At 54.8% G+C, this 14,937-nt stretch overlaps 2 protein-coding genes across 2 annotated transcripts; one reads left to right on the top strand and one right to left on the bottom strand.

Annotated features, from left to right (window-relative positions):
• Positions 1 to 1,159: 1,159 nt before the first annotated feature.
• On the bottom strand, positions 1,160 to 6,572 carry TGME49_254960 (hypothetical protein). The gene has a single exon (XM_002369509.2). It carries the CDS (start codon positions 5,953 to 5,955, stop codon positions 1,558 to 1,560), a length of 4,398 nt encoding a protein of 1,465 aa, XP_002369550.1. The 5' UTR covers positions 5,956 to 6,572; the 3' UTR covers positions 1,160 to 1,557.
• A 3,461-nt stretch (positions 6,573 to 10,033) lies between these two features.
• On the top strand, positions 10,034 to 13,375 carry TGME49_299270 (hypothetical protein; the record flags this gene model as incomplete). Its single annotated transcript, XM_002371754.1, has 1 exon — positions 10,034 to 13,375. The coding sequence occupies one exon, from the start codon at positions 10,034 to 10,036 to the stop codon at positions 13,373 to 13,375; it is 3,342 nt and encodes a 1,113-aa protein (XP_002371795.1).
• Between the last annotated feature and the right edge of the window lie 1,562 nt (positions 13,376 to 14,937).

Raw genomic sequence — 14,937 nt, forward strand, 5'->3', positions numbered from 1 at the left:
GCGCAGAGTAGACAGCCGGGGAGAAAAGTGCAGCGCGGGGAAGCGAGAGAGGAAGTCCAGAGGCATCCGGCTCCAGACGCGCAGGCGCGAGGAAAGCCTGGTCAAGTGCATGCACAGAAAAGGGAGGGAACACAGCCAGACACCGTTCTCTCAGCGGAACAGGAATGGGTTTTCTCAGATGGCAGGAAGGACAGCGAATCGCCGTTTAGTGGAGCTTCCGAAAAGTGCGAGAGAGGGCACTGCGCCTCAGACCGACCAGAAAACGTAGAGTCAGATGAGAAGCGAGTTAAGGGAAGCGTCTTAGTAGACATTCTCGCCCGTTTGCAAGACGAAACGATGCTGCTAGAAGAAGTCTTGACCGCTGCCGCGGCGGCCGAAGAAGGCCACTGGCGAGGCAGCAACAAGAAAACGAAATGGAACACGTTTCTCGAAGTGCTGGCGGCCCGTTCCTGAGAGGTTCGTATTTTTCGTAGTTCCTGTCGTGCTGTGAAGTCCACTAGACAGAGGAAGCGAAAACCAGTTTATGTGTCACTCTGAAATCTGGCCAGATGGAACGGGCTCCGGGGGCTTTCACCGACGGCAACGTTTTCCTGTACAGCCAGGGCCACAGCCGCAAGAAGGCGGTCTGCCTTCAGCTCTGCAGCGGTATCTTTTTTAAGTGCAAGTGCGATAGACTATGGCAAGAAGTGTAGCAGGTCTCAAACGTGTGGAGCTCACGGCATTAGTTGAATCATGAGAAGTAGTGTGCCATTCTTGACGCGAGAGTCGTTTCTAGCTACCAAAGGCTGTCACGGTTGAACAGGCAGGGCCACTCTGGCTTTCATCGTATATCATTTCGGCTACGCCTGTCGTTCACTGTGTATATCATGTCGCCGCCTCGCGTCGCTCCTCTGGGAAGCAGAGTGGTAGACCGCACCCACTCTCGAGGAGGCGGCACCTCGATTTCAGCCGTGACTCCGAACGAGGCGCTCCTTCGGTCTGCCCGAGACAGAGTCGTCGGCACTCCTGAAAACGCTATGCAGAAAGCGGAAACGGACCAGGTCGGTACCACGCAACCGACAGCAGTCCCGAGCGATTCGCAGTTGCAAATGCTATGAACGCGTGGAAGGAAACGCACCAACCTTGAACGCAGAAATGCAAGTAAGGAACGGCTGTGGTTCGCCTTCCTTGGATAACTTTCACGGGGGGGACCACACGAGGGAACACGGCCACGTCCGCTTTCACCGAGACCGAAGATGTACAGGCGGGTCGAGCACAAGAAGTTTACAAAGAAACGCTTCTACTTCTGGAGCTTAAGTTGCCGCGCCGTAGAGAGACTTGACCGTTGAAACTCCCTGAGTTCGGGAGCGTTTTGCCTGGCTTGTCCTTCACCTTTTGTTTCCTCTCCTTGGGCTCCGCGCATGCTCCATCGTTTTACGTTTGACGTTGTTCCGAGTAGTTCTTCGACTGTTGTCTCGGTGGAACGGAGCACAGCCCCGTTCATCCGCGGCTCCCAGATGATCGTGCGGTGCCTTCTGCACCCCCGCCCTCTTCCTATTCCCCCTCGTTCCACGGTTGTCACTTCCGAGATCTGTGACTTTTCCTTGATGCCTTGTCCGCCTGCCCTTCTTCCTCAGTGACATATTTCATTTCTGTCTCCTCAGCCTGAACAACCGCGTTCAGAGCAGCGTACACGCCGTAGCTGCGTCTCAAACTCTTTGCAGACTGCTGGACAGTAGAAATCATTTTGGCGAAGGCGTCGTACGCTCTGCCCGAGGTCTCCGTCCCGGGACGCAAACCCTCGAACCCGCACATTTTTTGGAGGTACAACAGCACATCCAAAACAGCCCACGTCTGTGCACCTGCGGCTGGTACAACTCTAACAGCAATCTTGCATTGCGGCTGTTCTTTTCCTCCCTTTTCTATTACGGTTTCCATAGTAGTCCGGTATTTCACTAAATCCGCGCTTGTTCTAATCGCCAGATCCATCATTCTCGTGTGATATTGGGAAATCTCGGACACCTGCGGGGAAGTCGCGGGCTCCGCCACCTCTGCTGTCGTTCTGTCGTCGCTTTCCGGCGTTTCTGATCCTTCTGGGCGCCCACGCTCTGGCGTTTCTGCTTCTCCGCGGAGCAAGGTTGCCATCTCAGCAATGGATGGCGGAGGCTCGGGTACATCTTCGAGTTTCAGGACTTTTTCCCGAGCGCCGCCAACTTTATCCGCGCAGACATACATGAATTCAAGCTGATAATACAGCTCCAGCAACTTCATGAATTTGTCCTCCAGTGGCGGCGCTCTCACCTGAACCTCGTAGCACATCTTGCAAATATGCTGGAGAAGCCGAATCTCCGGGGGAGCCCGCGGATCGACCGGTTCTTGCCCCCAGTCTGGAACGTCCTCGGCGGGTCCAGATTCAACTACTCGTGCAGCATTCAGCATAACCTTGGCCTTCAAGCCATAGCTTCGGGCGACTGTCAATGTGGCGCGGACGCTTAATATGTTCTCAAGCAGTGCGTCGAGCTCTCTCGGCAGTTTACCGTGTAAATCGGGCAGCTGTTTCTCCCTCAAGCCCTGTAAGTCACGTTCTTCAAGGAATGCCTGTACAGTCTGTGACCTGTCGAGCCACTCCTCAAACACTTCTTCCGTGCTGTGAAGAGTTGCGAGGGACATTTCCAGGTAATGTTTGTTTTGCCGGAGATCGCTCATGATCTCTGGATGGTCCATAAAGTCCTGCAGATTCCAGCGAATATCGACTGTTCCACCTTTGTCCTTGCCTTTTTGTTTTTGCTTCTTTCCAGGTTTACTGCTGGGCTTCGCGCGTTCCTTCGGTCTCGCTCCAAGATCCCGCGAAGGACTCGCTGCAGACGCGCCTTCCTCTGCGGAGCAGGGACCGTGCTCTTTGTCTTCCTCCCTAGATCGATCTAGCTGCTCTTTCTCATCGGTACCCCCTGCCCCCTTTGCTTCTGCAAGACCATCGGCACCAGGCGCTGAGGTGGCAGCACTTCCGCTGTCGCTGTCGTCGTCCTTCTTTCCCCTCCCGCGTTCTTCCTCTCCTTCTTCCTCTTCCTCTGCTTTCTCTTCTTCCTCTTCCTCTTCTTTCTCTTCTTCCTCTTCTTCCTTCTGCTCTTCACCACCATCGCTTGGATCGTCTCCTCCATCTCCCCCGCGCTTCTCCGGCGGGTCTCCGTCCCCCTGGCCCGCTGCAAGTGCCCCTCCGTCGCCAGAGTGCGCGGGCTCCGAGGGTGGAGAGGCTGCTTCTTTGCGTTTCCTTTGCTTCTTCGATGCCTCTTTAGTCTCGCGCTCGTCAGTGCCATGTCTATCAGCTCGGCCCGCCGGACCCGCAACGGGTGTCTCTGATTCGGCTGCTTCAACGCCGGCTGACCCGACGTCCACTTTGGTGCTGGTGCTGTCTGCGCCTTTGCTGTCACTGGGTTTGTCGCCTTCCTTTGCCTGTTTCTTTTTCTTCGGTGCCTTATCCTTTTTCGACAGTCCCGCCGTCTTCCATTCCCCACTCTGGCCAACTTTTTGACCGCCTGATCTAACCACTAACGACCCCAAATCCCCTTTCACCACGGGAGGCCGTGCACTGTCGCCCGGATGTGGTGTGCTCTCCACGAAACTCCGGCCTTTCTTGCTTTCGCGCTTCTGCTCCGATGCCGTTTTCTCGTCCTTTCTTGCACCTTCATGGGGCAGTCCCTGACGAGCAGCAACCCGTTGCGCGTGCTGAGCTGTAGGATCTTGCTCTGGATGTCTGTCTCTTGTCGCACGACGGCCTTCAGCCCCACCAACTACAACTTGTTCTCCCTGGCGTCCTGCGGCTGCGGAGTAAGGCAGTCTCTGCTCCCCCTTTCGTTTGGGTTTCATCGGAGGGCCAGAGCCTGTCCCTGCCCCAGTCCGCACTGCTTTGGCGGCGTCCGCGTAGGAGGGCGGAACGGGTGCCGAGGGTGGTGAGGCACTCTTGGGAGGCGCTTCCTCCAGACCTGTCGTCGCAGCCTGCCCTTGGGGAGATTTCCACTCTTCGCCGCGACCAGTGGAAATCAAAGCCGCGCCGTGACGCCTGCTGCGACTGTCGGCACCCCCTGCCCCGTCGTCTGCAAACGCTGGACTCCGTGAACGATCTGGGGAAAGCCAGTCGGCTGGGCTCTTGAAAAGAGTGTTGAACCACGAAGATGCTTCTTCAGGTGCCTTCGGCTCGCCAAGCCATAATTGAGGATGCGTCGAGACGCCGGCGGCCGCGGGTTGGGTGACAGGTTGTTGAGAGTCGCTCTCCCCCTGCAGGGACAAACGTTGGGGAGTATCGCCGCTGTGTTGGGAAAAAGCTTTGAGGAAATTCGAGGCACCTAGCGGCAGCTGAAATTCCGGAGGCAAAGAAACTTCTTGTGAGTGGAGTGGCGGACGGGGCGGCGGCACGCCTGGTGTTCCCCACGAAGGAGAGAAGGACGTTTGCTGAGAGCTTATCCTGGTGGGAAGAGAGCGAGGAGTTGACTCAAGCGATGCAGCGGACACCTGTGAGTGCAGAGGTTGCTGGGTACCATAAGGAAGCTTGCTCAGACCGGGTGGAGTCGTTTTGTGCCTTTGAGACGAGCCTCCCGCCATCGGTTCTGGCGCGGCTGCTGCTCCAGCTCGAAGGGAAGCAGAGGAGGCGCTCGAGTCTCCGGTAGCATCCGGACCTTGTGTCGCCCCTCCTTGCCAGGGGTAAGAGGGAGGCATCCTCAAGGCCGGTGTCACCGGCTCACCACGGCCCTGGGAGTGATCCCACGTCGCGCCAGCCCAGCTGAGAACTACTTTCTTATCCATGTCTGCACGAGCTGCCAGCAGAGCCATCAATTGTTGCACGATAAAGTCGCCAGCGTGGCGTACCCACGTTTCAGCATTTCGGCGCGGAAACCCCTCTGGCAGGTCGTCTTCGAAGTCCTTGATCATTTCGCATGCCAAATCCAAGACGCGCAAGGTGTCCTCGGCTTTCTGGATAGCACGGTTTAGTTGCTGAGGAGTCACTTGCTTCGGCTGCTGGCTATTGTTCTCTCCCGATGCCGCCCCGCCCTCCTCTGTCGTGGTCAGTAGGCTGTCCACGATGCAGGCCAGATCGACAGTGCCGGTGTCTCCGCCCTCTCCATGAGTGTCTGACGTTTGTCCAGAGCCGTCTGGAGAACCGGTGTCTCGAGAAGCGGCGAGGCGTCGCGCGCGGTTTCCGTGGTCAAACGACGGCGTCCCTGAAGTTAGGGAGCCGAGGAACGGGAGGTCAGAGTCTGCGAGAAAGTTTCTTGTGCCCGCAACCGCTTCAGGGAAGTTATGCGGCGACACACACCTCCGAAGGCTTCGGAAAACAACGGCAAGCGACGTGAAAAGCATCACCAAAACGGGCAAAACGTGTCGGGTCGGAGTCCGGATTCTGCTTTGTCGACGGGAGCGCTTCTGTTCACTTCGGCGGCTGCCTGGGGACGCTTCTAGCTCCAAAGCTCTGCTGGCTCGTTCAGGTTCCGCCACTTCTTCCCCGGTCACCTCTTCGGGTGGACTCGCTGTGCCAGGGCTTTGCACCGAGTCAATCGCACTTTGAGAGCCGGACGCCTTTTCCTCCTCTTCCTGGAGTCGATTTAACTCGGGCGCTGTCGCATTGTTTTTGACAGAAGAGAAGTGTGGGTGCGCATGGCTGGGTGTTCGCGGGCTCTCCACGCCCGTGAGGAGCATGTTGGCGTTGCTTGTCGAACGACCGAATAATCGACCGTATACGCGGGGGACATCGCCGGCTGGAATATCCACGTGGCTAGAAGGCGGAGAGCGGAAGTGGGAGGTGGTAAAAGGTTGCGTTTCAAAAGGGTGTTTGACTGCGAAGGACGACGGATGGCTTTCTAAAGCGAGTACTAGAGGCGCGAACGCAGATCCTCGAGCGCGAGCTTGGGCGCTGCCATCTGCCTGTTCTGACAACTCCAGGCCGTCCCTGTCCTCAAGGACAGGCGACCCAGTTAGTGCCGCCATGGCGGTGAGAAAACAGTCCAAAGTGCGTTTCGCCAACCAGGAGTCGTGCAGGTTTGTCCCAGTCCGGAGTCAAGTCTCATTCCCCCACCCCTGCAAAACAACTCCGCGCTGCCGCATGTCCGCTCGAGAGCTTCTATCTTACGGAAGGAGCAAGAGAAAACGGAGAGTTAACCCTGAAGGCGAGGGTTGATTCAAACGTCCCCTTCAGGTTTCTTCTCTATCAAAAGCAGACGTCACCGGATCTGCCGGGTAGAGCACCGAGAGACGTCCAGGCGGTTAACACGGATCCGGGACGAAATGAAAGTTCTCCAGCGTCAGGCGAGACAGACAACCCACAAACGCTGCGCGGCGCCTTAAGGAAGCAGGGTTCATAAAAACGGCAACCAGTGCTTGGGGAAGAGACTCTGCGCCAGGCTTGCATCCTGCAACGGACATCGGTGGTTTCTTTGACAGTTGTACGAAGGTTGGCGTTTTTCCCTTCCAACTCGTGGAACAGTTCTGGCACAGGCGAATTCTTTCCTCTAGTAATCTTACTAGTGAAGGCGAACTTCTTATGACTGCGAAGTGAAGTTTCATTCAGGAACCGTTTTTTGCACGAGAATCCGTTGTATAAGGGGAACACGCGCCCCGCCGCGCCTCAGTGCCACGAGGGTCGCGGTACCCCCCAGGGTAGCGGCTTGTTTGACAAATACTGTAGGCTGTGGGATCAGCAAAAAACCAGACAAAGAGCGACTATTTTCGTGCATCTGCGAATGAAGAGGCAGCGTTACGCACATAGACAACCGACAATAGCCAACACTCCTTTAGAGCGTGAGAAATCGTTGTAACGGTTGCCTGGACTCCACGACCGGCCATGTTACGGCAGCGCGGTAGTGGCTGGTTAGGCAGTGGAGTGGCAACGGCTGTTTGCGCTCCCTTTATTAGTCTTATGCAACGAAGCCATGCTTTCCACAAAAAAGGAGGACCGAGTTCACAAAAATAACTTTGCAACACAAAAAAATACTGAGTACCCGGCAAGCCTGTGCTTCCGAAACGTGATTCGCGGCCTGCCTACCTTCTTTAGTGCATCTTGATCGAACGACAGTTCACAAATAGTTCTCAGCATCGTACTGGCGCTGTGGTACGAGAATCCTCGAAACCTGAAGAGGAGTCAAGCAAATACAGAGCTGATGATGTTGCTCAAAGTTGCCAGAAGATGTCTGAAGCTCTCTTTCTTGCTCCGCACACACGAGAAACCGTGTACTTGCTTCCAGCAGCTTGAGACCGTCACCTCCTTAGTAAGCGGGGAGGAGTTGCCTCTACTTTTCCGAAGTTTTTCTCTCTAAAAGAGTAGAGAGATTTTCAAGGCAGTTCCTGTGGTTACATGAAAATTGGTGCGATGGTATAGCTCCTTGTCACGCCCGATTCGCAAATGAATCTAACACAAACGCGTTACGGTTACCGCGGCTCGCATCCGCGGTCACCGTCGTCTCCCGTGCCTGGTTCATTGATGATTACGCGGCAGACTGTTGTAGCTTCTTATACGACGCCCTGCTCCGCACGAAAAGACCACAGACGTAACACGAAATTACAACATCGTTACTTAACATGCAAGCATTCGCCTCGACCGACACACTTGCAAGGAAGACGAACGAAGGCGAATTAGCGTCATCTATATGAGCTGCGGCCTTCCCCGTTTGTTATCAATGATGTCTTCATGAGCTTGAGTCTTCCAAGTGCTTGATCTGGGCAAGAGGATACGGTTGCACACGACACGTCGGCACACAAAATATCCCCATCCACCCTCCCTCACCCCCGCCCCACCCCGTTTATATTTCTCTGCTGCATACTCCTTGTGAAATCACTCGTAAATTGCCTTATTCCTTGTCGCCTAGGAGTCCTTTATCTTATTCGGACTCCTTTGTTCTTGTCAAGAACGACGGTGCTGCGTGTCGTTATCGTCATTCCTCTGTGTGTCCGAACATTTCTGTTTCCCGCTCACTCTCATTAGCGGGTCCCCTCATCACCCGTAGCGGAGATGATGTGTCTTTCAGAGCGTCGAAAGGCTCGCTTGAAAATCGTCACCGTGTACACATATCACGACTGAGGTATTCGTCTGTAGTGTTTCAGGAATGCGCGGTGCTAGCACTGCAGCTCACTTTGGAGTTCGGAGTTGCGAGCAGCTGCACCGTACTGCAGCTGTCGACAGGACTGCGTTAGAATGCTGACGCACCTTGATGTACGCAGTATATAAGTATTTCGGGCCAAGCCGATTATGCAGTCATTTCCTCCAGGATATCACTTTTAGCACAAACTTTCTGTCGCTTTATTGCAACGGAGCCGCCTGTGTGGGCCTGCTGCTTCCGCAGGTATCCATTCTTTCGCCACCGCGATTCTAATTTACATGGTTGCCTAATTGAAGTGTAGCGGATGCCCATAGCCCATGTTCGGAAACATCCATTTGAGAGAAAACGTCAAAAGACTTGAAAGTAGCTCACGTGGGAAAATTACGGTGGCAAAGCGTTGTTTGGAGCGCTGCTTCCCCAAACCGTGACCCAGGGATTCGCCTCTTCAGTGCCTTTATAGCTTAGTCACCATGATAGAATTGCTCTTCACGCCTTGTCCCTTATCCACTGAAACGTACGAGCGCCATAATTTCCGATACTGGCCGAAGCACCCGGAGTCCCTGACGGATGCCAGTGGTGATGTGTGGAAACCTTTTGTCAGCTAACCCGATCCCTGGAATCTTATGCTAACTGCTCGGACGCATTACGCGCTGACTGGAAATCTCAACAGTGGCAAATGGCGATTCCCCGAAGTCTCGATCAAATATGCACGTTAAGGCCACACGTAGGGTCCTCAGCCCCAACGCCCTGATTGTTGTGTGGCTCCGTTGAAACGCGCGCGGGACGCAGGAACCAATTCATCCTCACGTACAAAGTGATTGATGACTGTTTTGCCAGATGCTGTTTCAAGAAGGCGGTCATGAACTCGAAAATACACTCAGAAAGAGTGGAAGCAGAAGTGTCAGTTGAATTTGTGCGAGACGGCGTTTTCCCGGGCACGGAACACTCCAGTGAATAGATATAAAAGTGACTCATGAACGAGAGTTTATTCAGAAAATGTGGGAGCCGTCGTGTTTGCTTTGGCATTTCCAAAGGTCCTCTATGAGCTACGGAACGAAGGAAAGTGCCGCACTCGCGGCAGGCCTCCGTTCGTCACCTGCCAAGTGTTGCACGCCATTGTGCGTGTGCTGCCGCGGATTAGCGTCGCTCAGATATCGTAAGATCCACGTTCACTAACTCGAATGACCACGAAGAAGTGTGGGAATTCGGTGTCTTCAGCTTGACCTTACCAAAACGTTTTAGAGGAAAAGAGCTCAAGTGACCCTCCCGGAAGAGTGTCTTCAGTGACCTTTGAATCTCCTTGCAGGTTGGCAGGATGTGCTAAGATGTGCATGCGCGGCCGTGCACATCACTTTAGCGCACGCCTTCTTACTTCTTCTCTCGAAATCGACTCTTCTGACCTTTTGTGGGTAACGTAAATTCGAGGGATTGAACACTCTTCGGCTTGCCCTGTCCGAAAACGCGATCGCGAGGAAGACGAGGGAACGTCCGCTTCCCTAGCTGGATATTAGCCGACTGAAGTACCCTGTCTCAACGTTCGCTGTCCCTTGACAAACGCCCGTCTTCTTTTCCTTTCCCCCCATGACTCAAGAAATGGAGAGCAACAGACATCGATTCGTGTGCCGCTGAGACGACGTGGAAATCTTTGCCACGGTTTTCCTCGGCCACCATGACCGATTTGTGATAGGCCAAAGGTGCCTTGTCTACGTGAGCGTCTCCTGAAGATCCTTCCAGGTGGTACCAATTAGTATATGTTTCTTCAGCGCTGTGTTTCTCATGCTAAGACTCACTCTGATCCTCTTGCTCCTGGAGGGTAGAGGGTAGGACGGAACTCCTGTAAATCGAACTTCTGTATTCGCGTTCCGCAACGATGAAGTCACCGACTTCACCTTTTGCCCGACGTCAGTTCCCGTCAGTACCCAAGAGCATGCATGGATCTCTGCAGTGCGCGAAATCACAATGTTTTAAGTAAAATGCAGCCTGGATCCAAGGGGAGCGGAGGTATTCACCGGGACATCGTGCTGGCCGGCGGGTCGTCCTGCCGACAAGCTAGAAAAGTCTTCGTCTCCTGTGAAGTGCCCTCAACTGGCCAGCAGCGAAATGAGTCTGCGAGCGAAAGTGCCGAATTACCCCGATCCTCCCTTTCAAGAGAGGACTCCTCTTTGGTGACTGTTTGTACCGAAACAGCCACCTCGGTTTCGAGCGCCACGAAGGGAGTTTCTCTGGTGGCCTACGCCCCCTCTGAGACAAAAGCCGAGGGAGGCTCTTCTTTCCCAGACACCGCGCGGAGTGGACTCTCGCAGGTGGCGCGCGACTTCCCCCCGTCGCTGCCAGAGGGTCCTGACTTTTCCCTCTCTTCCCTGTTATTGGGTGGGTGTCCTGGGCACACATCGTCCGGATTGTCGAGGTCATTCCCCAGCTCTAATCGGCAGGAATCGGTGGCAGAGGCGAGTTGTGACTCGACAAACGAGGGCTTTACTTATTGTGAGCCGTCTCACGGCGCCTCTTCCGCCTCCTGTATAATGTTAGATGCCGTAGATGCGCCTCAGCAGTCCGTAGCGAAGTCCCGAGGACGCGGTTCAACGCACTGCGTACTCTGGTCTTGCGAGTGTAGACCCGCATGCCGTCTGTCGTTTTCAGAAGATCCTCCTCCCCATGCTGCCGCAGCTCACCAGAGGGGTCAGCCTGTCGGCTCAGACGGTTTTTCTGGAGAGGACAATGGCACCGCTTCAAACGGATCCTGCGGCGAGTGCTTCCGCGTGTGTCAAGGGTATCCTCTTTCTTGTGAAGAGAGGGCGCCTCCACACTTTCTTCCTTCAACGAGTATGTCGGGACTGCGACATCTTGCCCGCCTCGACGAGTTACGGAGGGAGGCAGACGCAGCAACTCTCTCCCAGATTGAGAGAATTGCCTCTCGACTGGCGCGCGTGGAACATGTCACCTGGCTTGAGGAGCGGAAACGAAGACAGGAGGGTCAGACCGTGAACAAGGTCGACTCGAAAGTCGAGAGTGGACAGAAGCATCGGAATCTGTTCGACTTCTCTCAGGTGGCTTCTACGCGAAGTGACGGTGTTCCATCGACTTTCCCCGACGCCATCTGTTCCGCCGGTGCAAGTTCTGAAGACACGGCTCCCTTACATCCGATGCGGGAGAGAGGAAAACACGTTCGAGAGGAGCTGCCTGAGAAAGGCTGCAGGAGACAGAAAATCTCCGAAGATTGGGATCCACAGTCTTTCTCAGGAAATGAGGTTTTAACTGGTTTTTCTGGCGGCATGCACTGCAATGACGGCCGCGAAGAGGAAGACATTAGGAGTCAAACTGCACCGGTGAGCAATCCGGAGCGGACACGCAAGGAGGAACGGAGGAGCCTCGAAACTTCCGGTGCAAGCGACGAGGACAGAGGGTCGAGGCTGCGTCCTTGCACTTCCCAGTGCAGCGAGGCGCACGCGTCTGCGGAGACTTGTGAGGGTCTTCGCAAATTTTCACAAGAGCTTGTGAATGCGGGAGTTGGGGAAAGCCTAGACGATTTTCACACGCGTAAATCGACACACAAGTGTGTAAGCGACGGCGTCGACGGCTTTGTTGGGAGTGGTCCGGAACCAGATGCCGAGGCAAGGCTAGCGGGTGCGGCGGACTTCTTGCTGCGGCGAGGCATCCCGGCCGCTGTTTTTGAGACAAGGACTGACGCCACCGTGCTACCGCTCTCTTCTCCATCAGTGGAAGGCGTCGCGCTTGCAGATGTAATGCCTCAGTTTCGCAGCGAGACTACACTGCCTCTCTGGGTCCTCTGGTGGTACTGTGGTCGCCACGCTGCAGCGACCGCTCGGAATGGGGAGCCAGTCGGGCAAGAGTCATTTTTAGTTTCAGTAGAGCTGTCCTCTTCGAGCGACGAGGAGAACTGTACATCCACGAAAGTACGAATGGAAAGCGGGACATTTTCTAAGGGACAAACAGGTGCCGCGTTGTCTGGAAAGAGGTCGGAACCGCCGACACGTGGGCGGGAGGAAGGGAATCGCAGGCAGAAGAAAGGAGAGACTCGAGTGTCGTGCGATATGAAGGGTGGCCGTGTACGTCGTGAGATGTCACAGGAAGATGACTGCGCTCCGGTGGACTTTCTAGATGACTCCAGCAGCTTGTCAAACACATGCGCTGACGCGAGAGGTGAAAACGAAGACAGGTGGGAAAACGGTACAGAAGACGAACAAGGCACACGACCACGATACACAAACACAAGCCGCGGACGCCAGCGGGGAAAAGAGCGAGGGTCGCAGTTGAGTTGTTGCGGATTCCGCACAGCAACAGAGACGAGAGATGGAGGGGAGCCTCGTTCGGGGCGACGGGGTGGTGGGTCGTCTCCACGCTCGCCCCGAATAGGAATGCTTGCGAAAAAGGATGCCTCCCCTTCCAATTTAGCTCCACCGCCCTGTGACACCGAAGCGGCTGCGGAGGCTGTGAGGAGTAATCTTGATAGCACAGAGTCAGACGAATGCACCTCGGAAACGCAAGCTGGTGCGACTGAGGCAGAATATAGTTCTACCTTTGGTCCCCGTTCGAATGGTTCCAGACTGGCCACTGTTTGCATGGAGGACTGTGGCTCAGCTCGTCGCTTCGATTCTGGAGTAACAAACGTAGCTGCACGTCACGCCTACGCCAAGGGAGAAGGCGGCGCTGAGTTTGCGACACTTGAACAGACATCAGGAGAGCAGAAGGAGTTGTCTTTTCTGCGTTGCTCACGTGAAAGTCACTTGAGCACCTGGACCCCCAGAAGACGTGTGTCAGCAGCAAGCAACGCCGAAGGCACTGTTTCTAGATTTGCAATACAGTCCACTGTTGTAGCATCGAGAGACTTGCTCGCGACGGACGGTGGCTGTTTGGCAAACACAGACACTGTTGACACGGGACTCTCACCTCGCAAATGTGAAGAAGCCACCCATTTTTTGGATCACTTTTCACCCCGAGGGCGCCCTGTGTTCATCGACCTGCGCACACCACGATGTTCGCCGCGAGCGCATGCGCGGCTCCTTCGAGGAAGCACTCCTGTGTCTCGTGTCGGCACACCTATTCAGCGACCGGTGGGCGCGGTCGACATGCTGCCTCCTGGAGAGGAAGAGCCGAAACGGCGTGGCACAAGCTCAAGCTGCAGATTCGTTTCGGCAGCGTCCCCTTCTTCGGAGCCTTCGCATGTCCCAGCGAGGGACCGGAAAAGGACCCATGAGGGCTCCACTCCATGCTACCCGCCTCTGGATTTGGTCACAGTGTCTCGTACAACACCGGGGTCGACGCCTCGAAAGCGCCAGCCTTCCAGGGGTGGCTGACGCGCCAATCCACCGCTAGCGCATTCATAAGGAAAGTGGAAGACAACCTGCGGTTGGGTGTGTGAGAACCAGCTCTCGGAAACGACGCAAGAGAGATGACAGAGTCTACCACCACTTTGAATAACGACGAGAGAGCAGAAAGTGAAGCGTGGCATGGTGACAGTGAAAAAGCGAAAAATGCAGCGCACCCGTTTGCCAGTGAATTCTTTTGAGAAGAGTGAGTAGAGGCAAACTGGGTGCTATGAACGAAACGTGAGGTGATTTACCCAGCGCGGGCCAGACGCCATGTTTCCTGGAACCATGTGTGTGACGATGCTGCTCTCGATTGCTGGTTGGCCCACGCAAACACACTGGAATACCGCAGTTGTCGCAGTGGGGACGAACAGACCGTGATGCCCAGCGTAGCTAAAGAGGTAAAAGCAGGCGGCCCTGCTGGTAGAGGAAGCTGCAACAGATGTTCTTTTCCAGCCCGAGGTGACGCCTTCCGTCTGTAAACACGTCTTAATCCACATCGAGGTCGGTCGAGTACACAGCAACCACTGTAAATGGTAGAATGGGAGAGCACTGTCTTCGAACGTTAACCTAGCTTATACAGAAGATCATTCAGTGGACAGTAATTCCACATTGTATTTGGCACAATAACGAAGACGCAGTGAGTTCCACAACCGTGTGGTGTGGAGAAGGACGACAGTGGGAAGAAAGGATTCCCTGCTGCGACGTTGTTCGTCGAAGAAAGGGATAAAAGTAGGTTGTATTCTTTCCGGACCTGGCTGAACAGGGCGAGATTACAGCAGCCGGAGGAAACCTTGGCGTGGACGTTAGTGAGTGAGACCGGTCTCGCAGGCCGTGTGTTTTATCGTATCGAATGGTGATTTTTTGTGAGTTTGGAAAAGGAAACAACCACATGGTCGCATAATACCGGAGCTAAGGAGGTGAGCAGGATCATTGGTCAACCGGCATAGAAAATGAACGCTGCTTTCAGATGCGATTCAGTGACAGCGTGGTGCACAGCTGGATCGTGTCTGTAGGTCCTTCTGGAGGAGGCAGTGCAAATGGGACTGAACGACTCTCGAGCTCGGATGCCTCTGCCTGCTGTCGTGTGTGATTCAGATAGTAACCTTGAGTTTGGAGAATCTGGAGAGTGCTGGCGCAGGCGGCAGCAATTTCGTCATGTGGTCTTCGCAAAGAAAGGTGCCGCAAGAGCCCAGCAAGGTTACCAAGGCCAACAGGCAAAACTCAACAGGAAGGCAGAACGAGAAGACCTCATTTGCAGACGTAGTTCATAAAGATGAATCAAGATGGAGGAAGTAAAATAACTTCTTGCGGGCTGGACTGACGCATGACGACGCAGCTGTCGGTTCGTTCCGGTCACACAGTGCGATCGAATACACATGAATTTACGGAAGTTCACAGGAAAGCAGGAGCAACAGACTTTCATAGAGCGACACTATTCGAGCACGCGCACTCCATTCAACACTCAGACACTGGGGTGCCGGCATGTGGTGTATCGTTTGAGTTTAGTAGGCTTGCGCGGGTGCGAAATCCGTTTGCGTAGGCAAGTT

The sequence above is a fragment of the Toxoplasma gondii genome, chromosome III (assembly GCF_000006565.2).
Source record: "Toxoplasma gondii ME49 chromosome III, whole genome shotgun sequence".
NCBI classification, from domain to species: Eukaryota; Apicomplexa; class Conoidasida; order Eucoccidiorida; family Sarcocystidae; genus Toxoplasma; species Toxoplasma gondii.

Coding starts and splice junctions, on each gene's coding strand:
- TGME49_254960 (XM_002369509.2), bottom strand. CDS start 5,955: ATGGCGGCACTAACTGGGTCGCCTGTCCTTGAGGACAGGGACGGCCTG.